Source organism: Heterodontus francisci, chromosome 1 (assembly GCF_036365525.1).
Source record: "Heterodontus francisci isolate sHetFra1 chromosome 1, sHetFra1.hap1, whole genome shotgun sequence".
NCBI lineage: Eukaryota > Metazoa > Chordata > Chondrichthyes > Heterodontiformes > Heterodontidae > Heterodontus > Heterodontus francisci.
In genome coordinates, this window is record NC_090371.1 from 152,825,597 (window position 1) to 152,852,909 (window position 27,313).

At 40.9% G+C, this 27,313-nt stretch overlaps 1 protein-coding gene across 4 annotated transcripts in view; it reads left to right on the top strand.

Annotated features, from left to right (window-relative positions):
- dhx15 (DEAH (Asp-Glu-Ala-His) box helicase 15) overlaps positions 1-27,313 on the top strand; it is a 150,360-nt gene that overhangs the window by 116,285 nt on the left and 6,762 nt on the right. For all 4 annotated transcript variants that reach the window (XM_068037393.1, XM_068037402.1, XM_068037412.1 and 1 more), the window contains exons 10-13: positions 390-581; positions 1,897-2,019; positions 11,294-11,484; positions 16,895-17,064. In XM_068037393.1, the coding sequence (XP_067893494.1) occupies positions 390-581; positions 1,897-2,019; positions 11,294-11,484; positions 16,895-17,064 (676 nt within the window). The remainder of the gene's footprint in view (positions 1-389; positions 582-1,896; positions 2,020-11,293; positions 11,485-16,894; positions 17,065-27,313) is intronic.

A 27,313-nucleotide genomic window follows, 5' to 3' on the forward strand; every position in this document is an offset into this window, starting at 1 on the left:
CCTATACTAAGGGCAATTTATAATGGCCAATTTACCTATCAACCTGCAAGTCTTTGGCATGTGGGAGGAAACCGGAGCACCCGGAGGAAACCCACGCAGACTGTGGGTATTTTAAAACTGTGTTAAAATACTAGATTTTTGATAGACAAGGGAGTGAAGGGTTATGGGGGGCAGACAGGAAAGTGGAGTTGAGGCCATAGCCAGATCAGCCATGATCTTTGTGAATGGCGGAGCAGGCTTGAAGGGCCAAATGGCCTACTCCTGCTCCTAGGTCCAATGTTCCTAGAAAGGTGTGTGTCTAAATATTACCAAATAGTACATCTACTTAGTGGTTTTATTTCATTAAAGGTTGTAGCTTTAATAATTGTATGTTTGTATATTATTTTCAGCTCCTGAGACACTGATGAGGGCCTTGGAGCTTTTGAATTATCTAGCTGCGCTGAATGATGATGGAGACCTGACGGAACTTGGATCCATGATGGCAGAATTCCCATTAGATCCACAGTTGGCCAAGATGGTTATTGCCAGCTGTGAACACAACTGTTCAAATGAAATTCTCTCCATCACTGCAATGTTGTCAGGTAATAGAAGGGATAAAATTGTCAAAACATGACTTGCAATTAGACAAAACAAATTATTGAACAGGATTTGTGGTAGAGTTGATCTATTCAAAGAATATGCTTTGGATGCTCATTAAAAGCAGTATAATTATTTGAATGCTCTGTGGTAAGTAGTGATGAAGTATTGAAAAATACATTTTTATTGAACTGAAGAATATACAAGCACAAGCAATTAATTCTGATTACAATTTTCCAGGTTTGATGCTTAATTTCAGGTTTTTTAACCATTATTAACATTTTATTCTGACCATAAATCACTTTTGTTCAAGCAGATGTCTAGCAAAGGAGGGAAAGGAGCTTAATGAAGGAGAGGTGTTGATGAATATTGAGATTGCTGAGCATAGTTAGGTTTATTATTCTGTGCACAAGAAACTAATTTTCTTCCTAGTCTTAGAATTTCAATAGTAGAGAAGTAATTTTGCAAACCTATTCCCCAAGGATTCAGACAGACAAAATATTTTGAATTGCATAATTGGATAAGAGATAATGAAGGCTTAAATCTTTAGATTAAAGTATTGTGTAATTGAGCTACAAAAAGTAACATGGTTTGGTAGTTTGTGATTATTTTGGTGTATCCCTTTAGCAGACATGGGTAGCATTAATGTTCATTGTCTCTTGAACATTTGTCACTTGCTTATTTAGGTAACTTGTGGTTTTGTATTTCCTTAATAATACTGATTCCATTCTGTATAATGCTTATACAAAACCATTAATGGGCTGATTATGCTTTTGTAAGTAATGTTTAGCAAGACAACAGACTTGAACTCTGTGTCAGTACAGTACTGTAGATTAAATCAGATTCAGAGCAGCTGGGCAGGGCAGAATTTCACCCTTGCTTCCTTTTTGTTCTTCCTGGGTTTTTAACCTATATGCAAGGGTGAGATTCGAGTCATCTGTTGTAAACAGCATCATACACTTCAAATACTAAATGTTTTACGGTTACATATATTTTCAGTAGGTTAGGAAAATGCTTGCAGAAGGCATTCAGTTAATACATTATAATAGTTCTGTATTGCCTTATGCACCGCCTTTTTCACGAAAATCTGGTAATTGTGTAGCTTCTGAAACACTCTTGTCTTGCAGATGTGAGTAGGTGTTGATGTTTGGTACCAAGCCAAGGTAGTAGACAGTCCAAGATGCAGTGTTGGTGACCATGTCCCATCATGCCCTGCCCAATGCTCTCTGAACTGACCTAGCTAGGCCTTGTTCCTGTGTCTGTGAATGAGTGACTCATCCATATGGGCGTCTGTGTTGGGCCCATACCAACATTGTTTAGTCCCACAGTGTTTTGTTCGCCCAACGGAAGCTAAGAAAGCAGCTGACGAAGCCAAGATGCGGTTCGCACATATAGATGGAGATCACCTGACCCTGCTCAACGTTTACCATGCATTCAAGCAGAGTAAGTAAATTGTACTTCCCATTTATTTGCATGCCTATAAAAACTAAGTGTTAAGTGAAAAGATCTTCAAATGGGGTTGTTTTGTGAATTCAGACAACTTTGTACAAGCTTCAGCATACACACCTGAGAATTGTTCACCAAGGAATTACTGTGCAGCTGCCTCTGTGCACATTTTGTTATTATTTAAAGAGGACTTCATGAGTTTACATTCATAAAACTAAATGCTGGCCCAAATTTAAAATTGACTTTTTTAGCTCTAAATTGCTCATCTTACAGGTCTGCCTGTGTCTACTTTCAATACAGTAGTTCCTTGTCACCCGAACAGACTTTGTCCTCTAAGGCTTGCTTGTAAACATCTTTTGTGGCTTTTTCTTGATGCATTTATGCTGTTAAGGACACTTACAGTGGACTAAGCTGCAAGCAATTCTGAGGTAACAATGAAACATGTTACAACATCCAAACTTGTGTGTTGGTTGATTTGCCCAAAAGACAATAATGGTGATGTTTCCACCGTTTAAGAATTTGCAACAATTTTGGTATCAAAATGTCAAACACTACAAAGCATGTTCACCAATTTCCAACATTTTCTTCCATTATCTGTGTAGAGGGATTCACATAAACAATTTGGTATAAATTCAAAGACAAACTCTTATTTATATTTGCTTGACCTTTAAACTCAGCGAGAGGGGAGATAAGTAACTCTAGGGAACTTAAGAGATGAGTCTCTGTTTCCCAGTTGCAATTATACTCTTATTTCAGATATATGTTAGCAGTTTTCTTTCTGTACGTAACCTTTGAATTCTCATTAAACAGCCAGAAAGGAACAAGTAGCTGAATAGCAGTATTTCCTGCATTCTAATTTCTAACAGGAATAGCGTCTGAAGCTATAACTAGGGCATTCAGAATGGGGTGAAAGAGAAGGGTTTTTTTTAAAGCTTGTGTTCTGTGCAAGGATATGCAGTTACTGGTTTGAAACCAGTAGTTGGATTTCAGGCTGTAACTGGGAAGACTCCATTTGCTGCGTCCTGGTTGGAACTTTATATGTCCTGTATTGGGGAGAGTTCTGCACAAGCTTCAATCCACATTTGGGCACGCCTGCATGGAGCAGCACTTGCAGGGCATGATAGCTAAAAAATTGTAGATCCACTTTGCCCAATTTTCATTGCATTCAAATAAATGGATGGAAAATTGGGCATTGTGGCCTGTGTTTTTTCCCTCGGGAGCTCTTTCTGTGACCACCATTCTATGTGGAAATGCTCACCAGTGGAATTGCCCTTTAATTTTAAAGAGATTCAAATCAAATTACCTGTTAACTGAACAACAACTTGTGCACTTGTATAGCACCTTTAACATATATATCATTCCAAGACATTTCACATACACGTAATCACATAAAATTGGACAGTAAGCCAAAGAAGGAGACGGTAGGAGGGGCTGTGAAAGAGGTCTTCAATGAGGAGGGGAAGGTGGATAATATTGAGGCAGCAGGAGGGTTGAAAGAGGAGGTGGAGAGGAAGAGCTGGGTGTCTTTGTATACATGGAAGCTAAAACTATCTGTTTGGATGATGCTGCCAAGGAGCAGCATGCAGATGAGGAAACGGAGGGTGGCAAGATGGGTAGGTGGTGCTTGCATAGTTATCGATGTGGGAACAGAAGACATGGCTGGAGATAATATGGCTATGGTTGATTAGGTAGGAGTGGAAGAAAGAAAGGACAAGGGTACTAGAATTGAAATTGTGCAAAACCTGTTTAAATTGCTTAATTTGAACTCTAGATAATCTGAATTTCTTACAATTAACAATGAACTATTTTGGTCAACTGTGTTTTAAGGAGATGGTTACTCTTCCTCGTGCTACTTCATACCAAACTTTAGGGTCCCAAATGATCAGTTAGAAAGTTTACCTGATTGCATGGATCCCTTTTTCACCAATGAAATTCCCAAATGTTGCTTCTAATTTTAATTTCAACTCTCTATCACTTGCTTTGCATCATACACAACGTCCAGATTGTCACATGTTTTTGATCAAATTCCAAATGGGTATTGAACATAATGTGTTTGCAGTCCTCTGTGGCTTCAGAAAATTGAATGCTGCAACTTGACACAAAAATGGGAAATACACATTAGATAGGTCAGCATCTGAAAGAAAGATGGGTGAATTTATACATATCTTTCCAGGAGGATTCCACACTAAATATTTCCTTTTCAGATGTTGATCTACCTGCTATGCATTTCCAATACTTCTGTTTTTATTATATATGCATATTGTTTTGTTCATTTCCTTTGGGGCTGGATTATTGTCATGAATTTTAAATTAACTGCTGTATTCATTTATTGTGATTTGACTGACTAATAGGTTTAGTTATAAAACATCAACATCGCATTGTGAAGCATTGCTAGTAACTAAATAGAGACAAAGCAAATAAAACATTTCAGTGGCAGCTTGGTCCAGTGGCAGCACACACTCTGAATCAGAAGGTTGTTCAAGTTCCACTCCAGGGACTTGAGAAAATAATCAAGGCTGATATTTCACTGCAGTAGCAAGGGATTGTTGCATTGTCAGAGGTGTCTTCTTTCGAATGAGACATTTAACCAAGAATGTCTATTTGGGGGATGTAAAAGATCCCACAGCACTAGTAAGAAAAGCAATGTTCTCTGTTGTCCTGATCAACAATTATTGCTCAATCATCCTCCAAAAAACCCCAGATGCATTTGTTTTGTGGTTTATGTCTTGGTTCAGTTGGTTGCACACTCACCTCTGAGCCAGAAGATCATAGGAACAATCCATGCTCCGGAGATAGCACCAAATCTAGGTTGGTGCTTTCGTGCACTATTGGAGGTGCTGTCTCTCAGATGAGCTGTTAGACTGAGGACCTGTCTGCTCCGTCAGGTGAATGGAAAAGATGTCATGGCACTATTTGCCGATGAGCTGGAGAGTTTACAGAGTGCCCTGGCCAATTTTCATCCCTCAACCAGTGCAGCATAAACAAGAGTACCTGGTCCCTTATCACATTGTTGTTTTTGTGGGACTTGACTGTAAACAGATTGGCTACCATGTTTGCCTACAAAACAACAGTGACTACCTTGGCTGTGAAGCACTTTGGGATGTCCTGAGGACGTCAAAGGAACAGGAGTAGGCCATTTAGCCCCTCAAGCCTGTTTCACCATTCAGTTAGATCATGTCTGATCTGTGATCCAACTCCATATACCGTCTTTGCCCCATATCCTTTAATACCCGTGATTAACAAAAATCGGTCAATTTCAGTTTTAAAAATTGATCTAGCATCAATTGCCATTTGCAGAAGAGTGTTCCAAACTTCCACCACTCTTTGCGTGTGGAAGTGTTCCCTAATTTCGCTCCTGAAAGGTCAGGCGCTAGCTTTTAGGTTGTGACCCCTAGTCCTCAACTCCCCAATCTATCTACTATCATATCTCTATACCTATTTATCTCTACCTATCGTATCTGTTCATAATATCTTTAAAAGCTTGGATCAATTCACCCCTTAATCTTCTAAATTCCAGGAAATGCAACACTAGTTTGTGTAATTTCTCCCAGTAACTTAAACCTTGGAGTCCAGATATCATTCTGGTAAATCTACACTGCGCTCCCTCCAAGGCCAATATATTCATAAAGTATGGTGCCCAGGACTGAACACAGTACTCCCAGGTCTGGTCTAACCAGGGTTTTGTATCACTGTAGCATGACTTCTAGCCCATTGTGTTCCAGACCTCTAAATATAAAGGCCAACATTTCTTTAGCCTTTTTGATTATTTTCTGTACTTGGCCATCATATTTTAGCCATCTATGTACATCAGGATTGTCCACGCTTTACGCATGGGGGGGGGGGCCACATTACAATGTTTGTCTTACATAGGGGGCCAGTGAGACAATTTCGGAAAGATAAAGGCATTAAAAATTATCTTGTCATTAATCAAAACAACAACCAATGTGTATTTTTGTGAAGAAGCTTTAAATGAGAACCCGATGGCCTGCATCCAAGGGTTTTAAAAGAAGTGGCTGCAGAGATAGTGGAGGCATTGGTCATAATATACCAGAACTCTGGATTCCGGTAGGGTACCAGAGGATTGGAAAACCGCTAATGTGACACCCCTATTCAAGAAAGGAGGGAGGCAGAAAGCGGGAAACTACAGACCAGTTAGCTTAACATCAGTCATTGGGAAAATGCTAGAGTTCATTATTAAGGAAGAAATAGCAGGATATTTAGAAAAACAATGCAATCAAACAGAGTCAATATGATTTTATGAAAGGGAAATCATGTTTGACAAATTTTAGAGTTCTTTGAGGATAGAACAAGCAGAAAGGATAAAGGGGAGCCAGTAGATGTAGTGTATTTGGATTTTCCGAAGACGTTTGATAAGGTGCCACATAAAAGGTTATTGCACAAAATAAGAGCTCCAGGTATTGGGGGTAATGTGTTGGCATAGATTGAGGACTGGCTAACACACAGAAGGCAGAGAGTCGGGATCAATGGGTCTTTTTCAGGTTGGAAAGTTGTAACTAGTGGGGTGCCACAAGGATCGGTCCTAGGGCCTCAACTACTTACTATCTATATTAATGACTTAGAGGAAGGGACAGAGTGTAGTGTATCCAGATTTGCTGACAATACAAAAATAGGTGGGAAGGCGTGCTGTGATGAGGACACAAAGAATCTGCAAAGGGATATAGATAGGTTAAGTGAGTGGGCAAAAACTTGGCAGATGGTGTTCAATATGGGAAAGTGTGAGGTCATCACTTTGGAAGAATAAAAAGGCAGATTATTATTTAGATGGAGAAAGACTACAAAATACTGCAGTACAGAGGGATCTTGGTGGTGTGCATGAAACACGAAAGGTTAGCATGCAGGTGCAGCAAGTAATTCAGAAGGCAAATGGAATTTTGGCCTTTATTGCTAGGGGGTTTAGAGTTTAAAAATAGGGAAGTTTTGTTACAACTGTACAGGGTGTTGGTGACGCCACACCTGGAGTACTGCGTACAGTTTTGGTCCCCGTATTTAAAGAAGGATATACTAGCATTGGAGGAAGTTCAGAAAAGGTTCACTAGGCTGATTCCTGGGATGAAGGGGTTGTCTGATCAAGAACGGCTAAACAGGTTAGGCCTTTATTCATCGGAGTTCAGAAGAATGAGAGGTGATCTTATAGAAACATGTAAGATTTTAAGGGGGATTGACAGGGTAGATGTTGAGAAGATGTTTCCACTAGTGGGGGAATCTCGAACTAGGGGACATAGTTACAGAATAAGGGGGCACACATTTAAAACTGAGATGCAAAGGAATTTCTTCTGTCAGAGGGTGGAGAATCTCTAGAATTCTCTGCCGCAGAGAATTGTGGAGGCTAGGTCACTAAATGCATTTAAGGAGGAGGTAGATAGATTTTTGAAATCTCGGGGAGTCGAGGGTTAGGCGAAGCAGACCCGTAAGAGGAATTGAGGCCTGGGACAGATCAGCCATGATCTTCTTGAATGGTGGGGCAGGCTTGAGGGGCTGAATGGCCTACTCCTGCTCCTATTTCTTATGTTCTTGTGTCCATTTCACAGCTGACAGGTGTCGCATGAGAGCAGGAACAGCAGTTTCTCAACTTCAGGCAGATTTGGGGTTTTCCAGCAGTCTTTTTAAAAAAAAACAGTTGGAACCCACCGGAAGGCTGCATTTGCGCATGAGCCAGTACTGCGCAACCTAGTGGTTGCCTTGTCAGCAAACGCAGCCTTAATTAATACAGTGAACAGTTGAGGCCCCAGCACAGATTCCTGTGGGACAATGTACAAATGCATGTCCAGTTTTAGAAAAGTAATCCTAGATTTTCTCCATTTCAACAAAATCCAGTTTCTACTCTTGGCCTTATTTCATAAGTAGTATTGGAACTGAAATTTTGATTTGACTTAACTCCTAAAACAAGCGATCACAGTAAATTAACAAGCACCATGTAACTTAAATACAAATCAAGAAGATTCCAAATGGTCTATGGCCATAAGTCATTTTAAATAATTGCAAATATATTTGGGTTCTCTGTTTATTTGACTCGCATGTCTGATATGTCATGGTAGTTCCTGAAAGTTTCATCAGTAAAATTGTATCATCGCTTGTCCAGTTTCTTGATGAAATGCTTCAATTTGCTATACTTTAGCGTGTTCCATAACTTGCCTTTATTGCTATGCATTGAAAACCTCTTCTGAGAGTTGGCTTCTGAACATTTTACATTCCAAGAAAATGATTAACTGCTGTTACGATAAAAAGATCTAAACTGCAGTTAGTCATCGCGAATGATCGGCATCATGAGATGTATTCCAGACCAGGTCGAAACACAAACTCATGTAAATTGCAGCAATGATGGTGCAGTACATGATGATTTTACTCAAAGCTCTGAACTCCTTTGAGCTTGTTTTTTGTTTTACATTGTCCTGTCAGCGCAAGAGTTTAACTTGGATCGATGGGTTCTGAGGAAACTATGTGCTGAGCGTACAACATGTTCTGATGTTGTAGATAGATGGTGCTGCTTGTGGTCTCCTATCGCTGGGACCCAGGACCTGCACCATTCTGCCAGTTCATTGCTCCCCAGATTGTTTAATGGTTATGTTGGACTTTTTTTTACTGCGCCAAAAGTTTAGGACTAGTTCTTCAGCCTCTACAGGAGTTGGCCCTATTAGATATTAACAGAATTTTAATCATTTGATTATTCCAGCCCCTCAAGGGTTTTGTGCTTTTTTGGTTGTCGTATGAGCCTATGATCATACTGGGCAACAAAACTGGACTGTCATTTTCAAGAGAAATGTAAAAACGGAAAAAGGCCAAGCTCTTTAGGTCACATGGTAATATCCTATTATTTACTCCCTAAGCAGTGATATATGGAACAAATAAGGCAGATTGAAATAAATCGGAGCGTAAATGTAAAAGGGATAACGCAAAAATTGAAAGTTTGCATTCAGCACTCTGTGTGGGCCTTGGTCATACAATAGATCCTTTGGCACTTTCCCAGGCAATACATTACCTGCATTAAAAACAAACCTAACACTTCCCTAGCTGTACTATCGCCAAAGCCTTTAAAAATACAGTGGAAAAATTCACACGTGTTGCACCACATTTCCTGTAATATTCAGAAAATAGTTGAGCATAGAAACTGAGGAATTCAATAACACCCAGTCTGGTGGAAGTGGGATGTATGTCAAAGAATGTCCATTGGTACAACTTCCAACTTGGGGAGTCGGGTATTTCATTGGAACCATGGAGGCATTTTGTTTTTCAAAGATGACTATTAGATTGATGGTAGATACCTTAATTAAAAGTAATGCTGATGTTGGGGAGTGAATAAAACAAAATAAGCTATCCCGAGGGAGCAAACAGTTGCTTGTTACCATAGAGCCTAAATTTCCACAAATGAAGCTTATAACAAAGTGGAAAGGGGTTGTGCAGTGGTGCTCTATCAAGTTGATTATTTCTGTCTCATGACTTCCTGCATATTCTGGGGCACTCAAAATGCCATCTGTTAGTTTAGACCCCAGTTCCTTTTGGCATTATGCTGTGTTTGCTCGTATTTCATGGCCCATTAGAGTTTGTATTGTTCAGGGATCATCTGTTCTGTTTGGCGCAAAGTGTTTGGAAGTTGCACTGTCAGGTCTTTATGGGTCCTCATTGGGACCTTTTTACATTTTCTCAAGTTTATACTGCGGACAAGTATAAATTATATATGGGAAGAACAAAGAAAGCAACACATGTTCTATGAGTGGCATTGAAATTGAAGTTGAGGATGAAACTGAGACCGATCTAGGAATCTTAGTAGACTTGATGCTCACCATTTGCAACCCATGACTATCTTCTCTGGCAACTGGGATGGGCAATATCCAGGTAACAAATTTAAAAAACGGGTGGGGTGAAATCTTTTTGAGGCCCTTTAGCCTCCCTGATAGCTTCAGATATATGTGATACTCAGCTGTACTAGTCAGGAAGGTCTGTGCTGAATTAGTTGACCTTAGTTGGGGTGGCTTGGGTCCCTACCATGTGTAAGAGCTATGGCAGGGTTCCGGCTTCTGTTCACTGACTCCTGCTGGATTGTTTATTGGGTAGGTGTGTGTGGAAGAGGAGAGTGGGCAAGGACAAGATTGTCTTGGCACATAACCTGCTGATGCTCTCAATGTGTTTACGCATGAAGAATAACTGCTGCCAGGACATGTAAAACAGTATGGCAGCATGAATCGGCATCTTTGAGTGAAAGGGAGCAGGTGGTAAGGAAAGCAAATATCAGAATGTTTTGTTTCATAGACAGAATTCAGGTTCTTGGTTGTCCTACCTATCTTACGGCCTAAGTTTCCTTTTAACAATTTTCCAGGAGCCTCCATGTTTTTGGGATCTTGTGTTGATTCCTCGAAAATTTGGTTGCTTTTTGTGTTTGTATCTCTTTCCTTTGAAGTGATTAGCTCCAACAATTTGTGATTTAGCATTCATTAAAGCCCCCATAGTGTTGTTTTAGAGAAATGAGTGTAATCGTTAACTTGTGAGCAGGGCTGCTAGTGCTAATTTTAGTGAATGCAGTTTACAAATAGTCATTTTTTTCCACAAAAAAAAATTAATTTTCTAATTCAAATTAAGCTAAATAAACTAGCCAAATAGGAATTTAGTGCAAAAAAATTATCAAATAATTAGAATGGTGACTTTGAATTAATTACATCCCTTCATTGAATTTACCAAAGTTTTCTCAAAGGTAGAATGTTGGTATCATCAAACTAAATGTGGCATTTAGATTTTTCCCATGCTTATGATTCACAACATTTTCAAAGACCTGGCACTAGTGTAAAACATTAAATTTAACCATTGCTGGCAGTATTTGTGGATATTTTTAGTTAGACTACCTGATTTTTAATAGCATTTTTCTTATAAACTGTCAAGTGTGGCTGTGTAGTTTTACAGTTTAATGTCATGGTTTCCACTAAATCATGCATCATTCTGACTGGGTGGATGGGTGATCTGCCTTTGGTAATTATACCTTTGTGAAAGCTGACATTAAAAAAGAGCTTGAAGCCAACTAGTATGAATCCCTCTTCCCTTGTGCCTGTGGCAAATCACTTGCCCTCAATTTGGCACTTTCTCACAACAGAATGAATTGTCTTCAGGACTCTGATTTGCATTGGGTACTTGCAAATTTATGACCTTGATGGGGGCATTTCATAAAAGGGCTATTTTATGCTGTGATGGCTTTTAAATTGCTTTCTAAAGCCAGAGTTTAATTGCAGTATTTTTATTAATCACAATGCACTGTTTTTATTTTTAGACCATGAGTCGGTTCAGTGGTGCTATGACAACTTTATTAACTACAGATCCTTGATGTCTGCTGACAATGTACGTCAACAGCTGTCACGAATCATGGACAGATTCAACCTGCCTCGGAGGAGTACAGAATTCACAAGTCGAGACTATTACATAAACATTAGAAAGGCATTGGTTTCTGGCTACTTTATGCAGGTAGAGTAAAAATTGTGGTTTATCTTTATGAAATGCACAATAATTCAACATTTGGATTCACTCACTCATTTGAAGCTTTAAATCTCTGCTGGCTATAATGTAAAGCAGTGTACTACATGTGCCAATTGTGTGTCTGTTTGCATAGTGTGGTAGGAGCAAACTGTTAACGGGAACAGATTTTTCTTTTACAAAAAAAATCACTGCAAAAAGAGGTTGCAAAGAAAGGAGAAAAAGCAGGAATACTGAATGAGGGAATGAAAACTGTTGGCCAAGGAGCTGAAAGTGAAGTGTGACTCAAAGATAAGGCAGAAACAAAATAAGATCATCATGGAATAAAATTTTAAATTTAAAAAAAAGTTGTTTTAGAAATTGAATATAAAGAAATCAGAGTGGGGAGCCTCAGACTTGCCAAATACACGACTAGAGAGTACAGAATGCAATATGACAATTGCCTGTTGGAAAGTCTTGTATAGTTGCTGGGCGAAAACAGGTTCAACATCACCTGTGGCAGCCTGCCCGTGCCCACTATACTGGAGTGCTGCAATCTCCTTTGGAGTGTTGTGGTAGCAAGCTACCTTCAGAAGACGGATGAGCATGAAAATACAAAAATGAGCATGCAGAAACTGGGGGAAAAAATCAGCAAAGTTGTGTTTTTGTGACCATCTTAAGTCTTTCATTTAGATATTAAACAGTGACATAGAAATACAGACCGTTCAGCCCATCCAGCCTGTTCTGCCATTCAGTTAGGTCATGGCTGATCTATACCTCCAACTCTGTGGGATGGGTTTATTTACAGCTTAGTTTGATTTGCAAAGTATAATGATTTCTGTAACGCTTCCGGTTAGTTCTAAAAGGAAAATAATTTATTAGTTACATTTCTGGTTTGATTTTTATCATGTCTGAATTCTTCTAGCACCTGAGTGAGGGGTCACTGACCCAAAACGTTAACTCTGCTTCTCTCTCCACAGATGCTGCCAGACCTGCTGAGTATTTCCAGAATTCTTGTTTTTATTTCAGATTTCCAGCATCCGCAGTATTTTGTTTTTATTTGTGTTTTAAATGGTAAAAGAAATGGAAAATGAGAGCAGGCTTGTATTTCAAAATCAGAAAAGAGATGAGGGCTTTTGATGATCTGAACTGAGAGTGAAATTTAAGCTGCTCATATAGCTGTGAGAATTCACAAGATTGATCTGCAGTCTGAAATGTACTTCCAACCTTTTATTCATGCAGGTTTTCTCCCTTTCTTTGTGGGTTTATTTTGGAGTTTTGTTATTAATCTTCATATCACCTAATAAATAGGAGAGATTTCCTAACATAACAACATATGGGATTTTTTGTATTAATGAAACATGATGTGCTCTAGGGTATTTATTACACTACAGTGGTAATCTTAAATACTTTGATTATTGCATAAAGCAGTGTGACTAGCTTCCTAATCAGATCTGTGTGTTACTTCACAAAGCCACAGGCTACTTGACTCTTGTATTTAAAAATTCTGATTTTGTTTATTGTCGCTATTGACTTTTGTTCTGTCAGATTGAGGGCTTACTAGTTCTTTTACTATAGGTGATTTTAACACTACTTTCAAGCTAGTTTGGTTTTTGAAATTGTTAAAGGAATATAGAAAAAATCTAAATCAGTGGTTCTAAAACTGAGAGCCCGTAGAGACCTTCCAGGGGGTCCATGATGCAGGCCAACACACAGATGGGCGAAGTGGGTGACCACCCAGAGAGCCATGGGCAAGAGTAAGTGGTGTTCAGAGATGTTTCCCAGCCCACCCCCCCCCCCCCCCCCCCGCACCTGCCCCGCTCATGCTGTTCTGCTGTTTTCCTGCTCCTCTAGTGCATTCTCCATTCTCATGCTCCACCACACTGTCATAACCCTCCCCCCGCAGGTCCCCCAAACCAGGCTCCTGCTCTTCCTGTGCTCCTGCGAAAGATAGACTCTGCAGTGAGAAGCAGGCATACCCATCTCCCTGATATCTGTAAGTAAACACCTGTTCTCTTAAAATAGGCAGCACTTTAATATTACGGTTATTAGATAGTATTATACTTTAGATCGGGGGCGGCGGGGGTTCATGATTACTATTAGTAATCCATTTGAAAAGGGGTCCTTCAACCAAAAAAAGTTTGAGAACCACTGATCTAAATTATGTACTGCAGTCACTAGTACTTGAGTCAAGGTGGTTGTGTATTTTTTTAATTGCACTGTGAAAAGAGTCCTGTGGTGATGGTATAAACAGTTCTATCTACTGTGGCATTGCAGACATAGAATATAGTATCTTACCTGTCCCTCTGTTTTGCTGTTTTAACGATTTCTCCTCTTCTGCTTCTGTTTTTTTCCCATCTCTGCTGCTTCTGTTTTACTCTCTTATCTCCCCCCCCCCCCCCCCCACCCCACTACACCATTCATCAACCATCCAGAAGTAAAGGAGCTTTGTGTTCTCTCTGTCTTGCTTCTGTGTGCACATGCTCATTCTCTCTCTCTCTCTCTCTCTCTCACTCACGCACTCACTGTTTCTGTCTCGTAGTTGTATAATAGGTCATAAGAAATACTGTCCCACTGGTGTGTGAGATCCTGTAACAGCATCATCTAGAGGGGTAATGGGCATTATAGGTACAAGAGTTGTTGAAATTTGTATCCCATAAACCAATTTTAATAGAGACAAGAGTCATTATGGGACAGAAGGAGGTCATCCGGCCCATTGAGACCATGCTGGCTCTCTGTCGAACAATCCACAGTCCCATTTGCTCTGCTGTAACCCCATAGCCCTGTAAGTTTATTTCCCTCAAGTGCCTATCCAATTTCCATTTCAAATCATTGGTCTCTGCTTCCACCATCCTCGTAGGTAGCGAGTTCCAGGTCATTACCACTTCCTGCATATTAAAGTTCTTCCTCACGTCTGCCCCTGCATCTCTTGCCCAAAACCTTATATCTGTGTCCTAGTCCTTGTTCCATCACCTAATGGGAGCAGCTTTGCCTTGTCTACCTTATCTAAACCTGTTATAATCTTGTACACCTCTAGCAAATCTCCCCATAACCTCCTTTACTCCAAGGAGAACAATCCCAGCTTCTCCAACCTAACCTTGTAACTAAAATTCCTCATCCCTAGAACCATTCTGGTTAAATCTCCTCTGCACCCTCTCGAGAACCTTTACATCCTTTCTAAAGTGTGGTGACCAGAACTGGATATGTACTGTAGTTGTGGCCTAACCAGAGCTTTATAATATATGGATACAATGACTTTCTCAAGTTGCACTGTGCCTAGGGACCATTTTGAGGTATATGTTGCACAGTATACTACTGGTGGTGATGGGATCATTTTGAGGTGATAAATCAAGGGTTCTGTCCAATGCAAATGTCCCATTGATGGAAATGTAATCCTTCCCATTGAGTATTGGTGTTAATAGTTTTTTTTCAAATTGCAAGAAGCAATATTAGAGTTTGTCTCTTCCTTGGTTTTCACTTTTAAGAGTAATTACTTTTAGCAACGGTTGTAGTTTTTTTCTTACTTGCTGGGGCTTTAATTATGATTTGAAAATAAATTTAAAAAAATTTGTCCTTCATACTAACAGGAGTGGATTGTGGACCATTGTAAATGGTAATGGTCTTGCTTGTCAACACCATAGCCACAGCACGTATAATAGCCTTTGTGTTGTGTAGGTTTGAACAAATTGCTTTTAATGCCATTCTGAAAAAAATAACTAGTTTACAGCCAACAGTGGAGTTGGGGGGTTGGGTGAAAGCGTTATCAGTTAACTGATCAAAAGTTTGTGTGTAACAGTACAGTGGTTCTCTGTATAGTATCTGAGGACTCGTTGAGTGAGTGAGCAGATTAAAAGGGGACTGATATAATCAGACAGGTAGTTACTGTCTCTGAAGATAAGAAATTTGCTTTACTTCAAATATAATCAAAAAATAGGAGTTACTTGACCTTCAACATAAATGGAAACTGTCGAGTTTGCACAGGATGATTGTATTGTTAAAGATGCTGTTTATACATCAGTCATTTAAAGTGCATATCTCGGTGTGTTCTGGTTGTGCTGAAATACATATGAAAGGCATATGGTCGAATGAGTGATGGGAACAAATTGAGTAGTGGATGGCATCAAATTTAAAAACCTACCATCAGAATCAAAGAGCCTGGAAATAGATGTAGGCTATTATACAATGCTATGACTCATGCTGTTCAGAGGAATGGTAGATGTTGATAATTTAATGGGGCGCTTGGGCTTCAGAGTGAAGTAATAAGTTCATTCCAGCGCCAGAAATGCAAGGCGGTGTATGTGGAACTCTTGGCAGATAAGTCGAAAATTATTTTTGTGAATGTTTTGAATTGTTAGTGCAACAGACGTTACAGTTTTTGTCAAGCTGTTTGAATATTTTGTGACAAGTGCATACTTCACACTTCAGTAAATTGAAATATTTCAAGATTATACGGTCGTAAGATTTTCTGAAAGGTTCGCAGTCATTAATGTAAAGTTGTGAGATTTAAACTCGATAAGTTAAATATGGCCCAGATTAAGGAAATAGTAAAGATATCAAGAATATGGTAGAACAATAGTGGTTGGATGGTCTTCACACTGGAAACTTCAGTGCTGCCAAAAATTGGAATGACTTACTGGAATTTATATAAAAGCAAAATACTGCGGATGCTGGAAATCTGAAATAAAAACTAGAAATGCTGGAACCACTCAGCAGGTCTGGCAGCATCTGTGGAAAGAGAACCAGAGTTAACGTTTCGGGTCAGTGACCCTTCTTCGGAACAGGAGAAGGGTCACTGACCCGAAACGTTAACTCTGCTTCTCTTTCCACAGATGCTGCCAGACCTGCTGAGTGGTTCCAGCATTTCTTGTTTTTATTTCTGGAATTTATGTTCTTTAATGACTTTTTCTTAATATATCTAAGACATTTCCCTTGTTTATACCAACACATGCACTGCAAAAATCCCCATGTAAGTTGCTGTTATTTAACAATTTGCTTTTTGACATTTAGTCACCTTCACATTCATTCTCTACTTTGGAAGTATTAGTACTTATCCCAGAGAACATTCCCAAGGTATTTTAATCTGCCTATTTTTTTGAAAGAATATTGGTACATATTTCAACCACAAATGTTCTGAAGGTGATGCATTCTTCTTCGTAAACCTGAAGGAAAATCAGATACATCTATGTGACTGAATAACAAGAAAACGTTATGGATACTAGACTTTTCCCTTTATGACTTCAGTTTTAATTGACATTTCAATTTATAACAAGGTTCGCAATGTCCTAAAATAAGAATGCTCAAAACAATAGCAGATTTTTGTTTCCCTTTCTGTTTCCACCCCTGCCCGCTCTTTCCCCAAACTTCTACCAGAAAGCTTTGTGTGATGACTAATGGCTATTTTCTGTCTACCGTTTCATGTTAGGTAGCTCATTTAGAACGCACAGGCCACTATTTGACGGTGAAAGATAACCAGGTTGTGCAGCTTCATCCTTCTACTGTCCTGGACCACAAACCCGAGTGGGTGCTCTACAATGAATTTGTACTTACCACTAAAAACTACATCCGCACCTGTACAGACATCAAGCCTGAATGGTAATGTTCTGAGACATAGATTTTGTAGTATGCTTCTGTCTTTGCCGCAAGTTGCATCTAACCTTGTTAGTTAAGACTTAATTTTAAAGAATCAGTCTTGAGTCATGAAACTGAACTCACCAGCATCATTTAAAATAATTCAGACCTCTCTCAAACATAGTTACTTAATATAATTAAACAATAATTGTTGGTCTCTACCTTTAATTCTGTAGTTTTATCTAAACTTGGAGAAAAAGTCTACAGCAGGATTTTAATGTGGTGAAAAGAAGTGGTTAAATTATCATCAACCAGGACTCGTTAACTTGGTCATGTTGACTCACATTTCCTGCAAAATGTTTACACTTGCCATTTCACTGAGTCGATGGAAAAGTTGAAAAACTATTTCGTTTGTAAAATTGTACAACTGAAGCATAGCTCGTATTATATATAATCTTGAGAGGTCATTAAAACTGTCCACTTGTGATACTTAGTCACTACCAAATCAGGCTGCAGACACTGATAAATCACATTTACATGATTTAGACGGTGTAATTTAATAGAATTTGTATGTTCAGTTTACGTGGAACTGTATTGTTGACTGAGTATTGGCTTTGATGTTTCGGCTCAACTTAAATGAGTTTGCAGGGACCAGAAAATATAAGTTGTGTACGGTGTTCTAGTTTTTTTCTGCATGGAAAACCATACATTTCTAAACAAAATCCATATCACGTCCTGTTTGAAAGTGCAATGGTAAAAGCCTGACTTTTTATAAATGCTTTGCCATATGAACCTAATAATAATTTCCCAACACAAGTTTTGATGTAGAGGGTAATGTTTAATCAGCAGTCATATCCAGACTTCTGTTTCGTGAGCACAGAAAGTTAGTTAACGATGGTCTTGTACTTCAGGTAGAAATCACTCTAATAAAAAGGACTTCAAAGCAGTAAAGATGTGGGTGCAGGTGGATATAATAGTAGCCTGAAGATAAGAAACAGAAGGGAAAAGAGCAACTGTCAAGAGTAAAAAAAAAGTGATAACATACTCCTGAACTGAAAAGGTTATAGGAAATGATAATAAAATACCCTTTTAAAAATAAAGCAGGAGTTGTAAATAAAAACATATGAACTGACCTGACTCAGCAACAAAAAGTGTGAGGAGAAACACCATCCAAGCATGGATAGGGTGGGGACAAGAACGTAGGAGAAGGAGTAGGTCATTTAGCCCCTCGAGCCTATTTTGCCATTCAGTGATATCATGGCTGATGTGACAAATAACACAAACAAGAGTTCTTACATGAATGCTAAATATTCCAGGCTGTATGATCTGTTGAAAGGACTTGAGAATTGAAAATCTACTGCAAACAGTCTTCTTCAACACCTTCTTCCCATCTCCTCCTCCTCTCCCCTCCAATAACAAGTCTGTGGAGCTCATGGACTTTGTTACGAAGATTGTGACCATCTGATCATCTACCTCTGCTGCTTCCCTCCCTACCCCTAGCCCACCAGGCGAGACTTCCTCTAATGTTCCCCCACCCTGAACTTGCTTCTTCTTTAGTTTTTCCCCTGTCTCCTCTCATACCCTCTCTGAGCTCATCTTGTCCATGAGACTCGCCTCCTGCTCCCTCAACCCTACTCCCAATGACCTGCTGACTACCTAACTTCCCCTTCTGGTCTGCCTGTTAGCCGATATTGTTAACCATTCTCTCTCCTCGGAACCCCTTACCCTCTCCTCCAAATCTGCAGTCGTCACCATTCTCCTCAAAAAAAAAACCTTTAACCCTTCCATCCTTGCAGACTATGACTCCATTTCCAACCTCCCTTTCCTCTCAAGTCCTTGAATGTGTTGTTGCCTCCCAAATTCGTGTCCGTCTTTCCCTAAACTCCTATGTTTGAATCCCTGTAATCAGGTTTCTGCCCCGCCTCTCATCAAGGTTACAAATGACCTCCTACATGACTGTGACTCCTTCTCCTACTTGACCTGTCTCCAGCCTTTGACAGGGTTGACTATGCCAAATTCCTCCAAAGCCTCTACACCATGGTCCAGCTTTGGGAGGGCTGCTGTTGCCTGGTTCCATTCTTATCTACCTAATCGTATCCAGAGTCTCAGTTGCAATGGTTTCTTTTCCCTCTCCCCCAGAGTTACATCTGGTGTCCCCCAAGATCGAGCCTTCGTCCCCTCTAGTTCTCGTGTACGTGCTGCTCCTCGGTGACATCATCTGAAAACACATGAGCTTTCATAAGTACACTGACGACACCCAGCTGTGCCTCGCCGCCACCAGTGTTTCCGCTGAACTGCGCACGTGCGCAACTGTGCAGCAGCCTGAAATGTACTATGGAAGCCTTGTTCCATGTTAAATATGTGGCTGCACAAAATATTTTCAAAGATATGGCACATTGAAAAAAAACTGGCCATGCACAAGAAAATTTTACAGGAAATATTGACTACCACCTCTCTCAACCCCTCCACTGTCTCTAAATTATCAAACTGCTTGTCCAACATCCAAAACTGGATGAGCAGAAATTTCCTCCCAATTAAATATTGGGAAGACCAAAGCCATTGTTTTCAGTCCCTGCTACAAACTCCATTCCTTAACCACTCTCTCCATCTCACTTGCTGGCGACTGTTTGAGGCCGGACCAAACTGTTTGTAACCATATCCACAGATCACTAAATGTAGTGCACAGATACAAAAGGGAATCTAAAGAAAAGCCAATGGAATATTGGTCTTTATCTCAAGAAAGTTAGAATGCTGCGTGGGGAGGGGGAGAAGTATCCTTCAATTGTCACACCCCTTCTGGAGTACTGCATTCATTCTTGGTCACTGCATCTCGAGGAGGATATATTGGCTTTGGAAGCGGTGTACTGTAGATTCACCAGAAATATACCAGGAGTTAAAGGGTTAAATTATGAGGGAAAATTGCATGAACTTGGCTTATATTCCCTTAATGTTAATGTTGAGAAGTGAACTAATTTATGTGTTTAAAATAATAGTTATTTGATAGGGTAAATGCAGAAATCAGTTACCAGCGTTCGCCGGAGCTGGCGGGCAGCCATAAAGGCGGGGCTAAAGTGTGGCGAGTCGAAGAGACTTAGTAGTTGGCAGGAAAAAAGACAGAAGCGCAAGGGGAGAGCCAACTGTGTAACAGCCCCGACAAACAAATTTTTCTGCAGCACCTGTGGAAGAGCCTGTCACTCTAGAATTGGCCTTTCTAGCCACTCCGGGCGCTGCTCCACACACTACTGACCACCTCCAGGCGCTTACCCATTGTCTTTCGAGATAAGGAGGCCCAAAGAAAGAAGAAAGAACAGTGACCATACATCAAAAAGTCCTTCATTTGGCCATAAAACTCTGAGACCATCTGGTAGTTGTGAAAGGCGCAATGTAAATGCAAGTCTTCTTTCTTTATCCACCGGAGAAAATAGTTTCTGCATTTACTCTTTGGCAGCATTACCCCTGAAATAATCAAGAGTGCCAAGCCTGCTATACTCTCAGCACTACATGAACTGCTATGCCTGCACTGGGACGAGGGAGCAGTACCCCAGGACATACGCGATGCCAATATCATCACCCTCTATAAAAACAAAGGTGACCGCGGTGACTGCAACAACTACCGTGGAATCTCCCTGCTCAGCATAGTGGGGAAAGTCTTTGCTCGAGTCGCTCTGAACAGGCTCCAGAAGCTGGCCGAGCGCGTCTACCCTGAGGCACAGTGTGGCTTTCGTGCAGAGAGATCGACCATTGACATGCTGTTCTCCCTTCGTCAGATACAGGAGAAATGCCATGAACAACAGATGCCTCTCTACATTGCTTTCATTGATCTCACCAAAGCCTTTGACCTCGTCAGCAGACGTGGTCTCTTCAGACTACTAGAAAAGATCGGATGCCCACCAAAGCTACTAAGTATCATCACCTCATTCCATGACGATATGAAAGGCACAATTCAACATGGTGGCTCCTCATCAGAGCCCTTTCCTATCCTGAGTGGCGTGAAACAGGGCTGTGTTCTCGCACCCACACTTTTTGGGATTTTCTTCTCCCTGCTGCTTTCACATGCGTTCAAGTCCTCTGAAGAAGGAATTTTCCTCCACACAAGATCAGGGGGCAGGTTGTTCAACCTTGCCCGTCTAAGAGCAAAGTCCAAAGTACGGAAAGTCCTCATCAGGGAACTCCTCTTTGCTGACTATGCTGCTTTAACATCTCACTGTTATAATGTAGGAAATGTAGAACAAAGGAGCACGACCTTAAAATTAGAGTTAAGCCATTCGTGAGTGAAATGAAGAACCACTTTTTTTTTAATGAGAGGTAGTAGAAATCTGGAATGCTCCTCTCTTTCTCCCCACCGCTCCCTATCCCAAAGGCTAAAGATTTGGCGTCATTTGAAATTTTCTAGACTGAGCTTAATAGATTTTTGTTACGCAAGAGATTTCAAGGGATATGAATCAAAGACAGATAAATGGGAGTTGAGACAAAGATCAGTCACGATCTGATTAAATTACTGAACAGGACTTGGCTTAATATTTGGTACACCTAGTCCTATGTTCCCAGCTTGTATATTTCTGTTGGTTGTAAGCAGGTTTTAATTCCTCTGTGCTTCACAGATTCACTTATAAGGCAACAGTGAGGTTTTGAAAATTGTTACCAAGCTATTTCCAGATAACACTTCCATATAAAGAAAGATAATAGATAATTTTGTGTGTTGATTTTTGTTTTGATGGCAGTTGTATCTGGGTTTCTCTCGAGGCAAATACATCACTGGGCTGTTTTGTTATGTTACTATGAATTTGAACTGAAAGTACACTCGATCCCCTCATTTCATTTTTGGGGTGAAGTGGGGAGGAAACTGACCTCTTGCTTTCAGGTTCCAGTGATGCTCATTGGATACTGGAACTCCTTTTGAAAATTATAAATGATTGGAGAGATATGTTTGTACGTATTTATAATTGCTGACACTTCCACCGTAGTAAATTAATGACCAAACATTTGACTTCCGTATATGTGTTATTTGCTTGGGAATATTTTGACCATAAACCCTAAACTTAACATTATCTTTAGATTTTGAGTGTTCTAGAGTTTGTCAAATACCAGATTCTGTACAAATATTGATATGTTGGGGATTTCAGAAGTAACTAACTTCACCAAATATGAACTGAGTAACATTAAATAATAATCATGGGATAAACTGGGAAGATGGAGTAGGGAAGGGAGAATGGAGGTTTTTTAACACGTTTTCAGGATTCCTTTCTTAGCGAGTACATAAGCCCAACAGAATCACTGCTGGATCTAGTAATGGCAAATGAACCAGAGCAGATCGACGAACTAAGCACAGGGGAACATCTAGGCAACAAATGATCATAGCGTAATATGGTTTAATGATGGAGAAGGACAAGCTAAATTTGCATGTAATGACAGGACTGGTAGACAGCTAATGTTATTCCTATATTTAAAAAGGGTGGTTGGAACAATTCCAGAGAACTAGAGGCCAGTTAGCTTAATGTCCGTGGTAGGAAAGAAAATAAAACCTTTACTCAAAGACGTAATAGAAAAACATCTAGCAACAGAAAATATAATTTAAAAAGTAGTTGTCATGGATTTCAAAAGGGAAGGTCATGCTATACCTACATTATTGAACTCTTCGAAGAAGTAACAGTAAGAGTAGAAAATGGTAATGCAGTAAACCTATTTGGATTTTTGATAACGGTACTGTACAGTAGACATTTTTTATTGTTTCATGGGATGTGGACATTGCTGGCAAAGCCAGCATTCATTGCCCTTCAGAAGGTTGTGGTGAACCACTTTCTTGAACCACTGCAGTTCCTGTGGTGTAGTACACCCAAAGTGCTGTTAGGTAGGAAATTCCAGGATCTTGACCCAGTGACGATGAAGGACTGGCAATTATGTTTCTAAGTCACGATGGTGTGTGACATGGAAGGGAACTTGCAGCTGATGTTCCCATGCACCTTATTGCCCTTGTTCTTATAGGCGCTAGAGGCTGTGGGTTTGGGAGGTCCTGTTGAAGAAGCCTTGGTGAGTTGCTGTTGTGCATCTTGTAGATGGTACACACTGCAGCCATGGTACAATGGTGATTAGAGGGAGTGAATGTTTAAGGTGGTGAGTGGGTTGCCATTCAAGTGGTAGCTTTGTCCTGGATGGTATTAAGCTCCAACAACACTCAAGGAGCTGTACTGATCCAGCCAAGTGGGGAGTATTCCATCACACTCCTGACTTCTGCCTTGTAGATAGTGAGAAGGCTTGGAGGAGTTGGGAGGTGAGTTACTCACTGCAGAATACCCATCCTCTGGCCTGTTCTTGCAGCCACAGTATTTATATCACTGGTCCAATTAAATTTCTGGTCACTGGTAACCCCCCCCCCCCCCCCCCCCCAGTATATTGATAGCGTATTCAGCAATGGTAATCTTTTTGAATGTGAAGGGGAGATGTTTAGATTCTGTCTTGTTGAAGATGGTCATTACCTGGCATTTGTGTGGTGCAAATTTTACATGACACTTATGAGCCCAGGCCTAAATGTTGTTTAGGTCTTGCATGCAGGCATGGACTACTTCAGTATCTGAGGACTTGCCATGGCTCTGGACAGGTGGAAGCATAGAAAGTAAGTTTTTTTTTTTATGAAGCAGTAAACTGAGAGTAGTGGTTAAGGGCAGCTACTCATAGTGGCGACAGGTGCGAAGTGGTGTTCCATAGGGATAGATGTTGGAACCACTGTGCATCATTTATATTGACCATTTGGATTCGGGACTGGGTAGTTCAATTTATAAATTTGAGACAACCCCAAATTGGAGGTGATTGTTAATACAAAGGAAGAATGACAAAATGCAGAAAGACATTAATAAACTTGCAGAATAGGTGTTTAATTGGCAAATAAATTCTGATATAGATAAGTGTGCGGTGATGCGTTTTGTTAGGAAGAATAAGGAAACTTGAATAGTAAGAATCCAAATGAGGTGGGGGAGTAAAGGGGTCTAGAGTTACAGATCAACAAAATGCAAGTAAATAATGCCGAAAAATCAAACCATCCCGAGGTTCATTTCTAATGTGATGATAGTATTGAAAATTACTGAAAATAGAGACATGTTGTCGAAGCTTTTCGTCTTGCACTCATCAGGACAATCTGCAAGAATAACCAATGTAAGGGAAAACAACAGCTTATACTGCACGAGAAGAGAGTGTTGATTGGTAGAGGCGTTGCCATGGAGAATGCACCAGTTTACGGTGACTGACAGTTAACTGCCAAGCTGTTTGAAATTTAAACCGGGCAGCTTGACTCTGGTCAAGGCATTGCCCTGAGGAATGAACCAGCGAATGGCTGTCACTTGTTTTGTTTAGCTGAAACAGGTGCAATGTTTGTACATATTCTTTCTGTCTGCAAAGAACAGGGCCCTTTGTATTAATATATGTACCTTCCAGTACGCACAAATGCACCAAACTGCGAGCCCTACTGACAATCAAATTGGTCATTAGCGTAATTCCTAGCAACCGAGGATTATTTAGCAAATGTTGTCCAATTGCAGAATCACATCTAATGTTGGACACTGTGTTTTGAGTTTTGTAAACACGGGCTGGTTGGGTACGGCCTGTACCTTGTCCGTTGCGAACAGCAGAAGGGACATGTTTGATATTATCTGCCAGTCTTTGGGATGTACGGCCAATATATCTAGCATCACACTGGCATTGAATTTCATATATCACATTACTCATTTGTGTGATAGGCAGGATGTCTTTGGCTTGACGGCAGCATCCCGTTAATGGTGAACACCACACCTGTTGCTACTGCATAGTAGCAGCATGAAACCGCTAGCTTTACCCTGTTGCTCAAATTTTGGGATACATTACCCTTCCAGGGTAATTTGAGGTAGAGTGGGCACTTTTCAGGGCAGAAATGATGGCCTTAGGCCCATTCATAAGTTTGCGCGATTATAATGCAAGAAATGATCTGATCAGGGTAGCCATTGTCACGCAGAATGTCTTTGATTTGCCCTATTTCAGCATCAAGCTTGCATGGTGAGCAAATGGCTCGGGCCCTATTTACGAGGTTGCCGATCAGGCCGATCTTGTAGCGCGTGGGAAATCTGCTGAGGGGTGCTCTACCACGGTCTACCGCAAACCTACCGTCACTGGTCAATACACGCATTGGGAATATAGAGTCATAGAGTTGTACAGCATAGAAACAGGCCCTTCAGCCCACTGCATCCATGCCTACCATAATGCCCATCTATACTAATCCCACCTGCCTGCATTAATTCCATATCCCTCAATGCCTTGCTCATTCAAGTACCTGTCCAGATGCCTCTTAAATGTCGCTACTGTTCCTGCCTCCACCACCTCCTCTGGCAGCTCATTCCAGATACCCACTATTCTTTGCGTGAGAAATTTACCCCTTTGATTCCCTTTAAACCTCCTCCCTCTCACCTTAAATCTATGCCCTCTAGTTTTAGTCACCCCTACCATGGGAAACAGACTCTGGCTATCTACCCTATCTATGCCTCTCATAATTTTATATACCTCTATCATGCCCCCTCTCAGCCTCCTTCGCTCCAGGGAAAATAGACCCAGCATGTCCAATCTCTCTTTAAAACTCGAGCCCTCCAAGCCAGGCAACATCCTTGTGAATCTTTTCTGTACCCTCTCTAGCTTAATCACATGTTTCCTGTAGTGCGGCGACCAGAACTGCACACAGTACTCCAAATGCGGCCTAACCAACGTTCTGTACAACTGTAACATGACGTCCCAACTCTTGTGCTCAATGCCATAGGTAAGCATGTCATAAGCCTTCTTCACCCTGTCTATCTGTGTTGCCACTTTCAGGGAACTATCTACTTGCACCCCAAGGTCTCTCTGCTCAAGAACACTCCCCAGGGCCCTGCCATTCACTGTATATGTCCTGCCCTGGTTTAACTTCCCAAAATACATCACTTCACACTTGTCTGCGTTAAATTCCATTTGCCAATCTCTTGCCCACTTTCCCAGTTGATCTATATCCTGTTGTAACCTTAGACAACCTTCTTCACTGTCCACTATACCATCAATTTTGGTGTCATCTGCAAACTTAATAATCATGCCCTTTACATTCATATCCAAGTCATTAATATATGTGACAAATAACAGAGGGCCCAGCACCGATCCCTGCGGCACACCACTGGTCACCGGCCTCCAATCTGAAAAACAACCCTCCACTACCACCCTCTGCCTCCCATCACCAAGCCAATTTTGTATCCAATTGGCTAGCTCACCCTGGATCCCATGTGTTCGAACCTTCCAGACCAGCCTACCATGCGGGACCTCGTCAAAGGTCTTGCTAAAGTCCATGTAGACAAGGTCCATCGCCCTGCCCTCGTCAATCCTCTTGGCCACCTCCTCAAAAAACTCAATCAAATTTGTGAGACATGATTTCCCACGCACAAAGCCATGCTGACTATCCCTAATCAGGCCATGCCTTTCCAGATGCATATAAATCCTGTCTCTCAGAATCCCTTCCAATAACTTTCCCACCACTGATGTAAGGCTCACCGGCCTGTTGTTCCCTGGCTTATCCCTGCTGCCCTTCTTAAATAAAGGCACAAGATTAGCTATCCTCTAGTCTTCCAGTACCTCACCCGTGGCTAATGATACAAAAATCTCTGCCAGGACCCCAGCAATCTCCTCCCTTGCTTCCCATAGCATCCTAGGATACACCTGGTCAGGCCCTGGGGATTTATCCACCTCAGTGTGCTTCAACACCACCTCCTTTGTAATGTTGATATGCTCCAGGATATCGCTGTTCCCTCCCTTGAACTCACTAGCTTCCATGACCACCTCCACAGTAAATACAGACGAGAAGTATTCATTTAAGACCTCGTCCATTTCCCGTGGCTCCACACATAGATTGCCACACTGATCCTTAAGGGGACCTACTCTCTCCCTAGCTACCCTTTTACTCTTAATATACTTATAGAATCTTTTAGGATTCTCCTTTATCTTATCTGCCAGGGAAATCTCATGGCCCCTTTTTGTCCTCCTAATTTCCTTCTTAGGTGTAGTCCTACATCCCCTATACTCCTCGAGGGACTCGCTCGATCCCAGCTGCCTATACCTGACATATGCCTCCTTCTTTGTCCTGACCAGACCCTCAGTATCACTCATCAACCAAGGTTCCCTAAACTTGCCAGCCTTGCCCTTCCATCTAACAGGAACATGCCGGCCCTGAACTCTTCCTATCTCACTTTTAAAAGCCTCCCACTTGCCAGACGTCCCTTTACCTGTAAACAGCCTTTCCCAT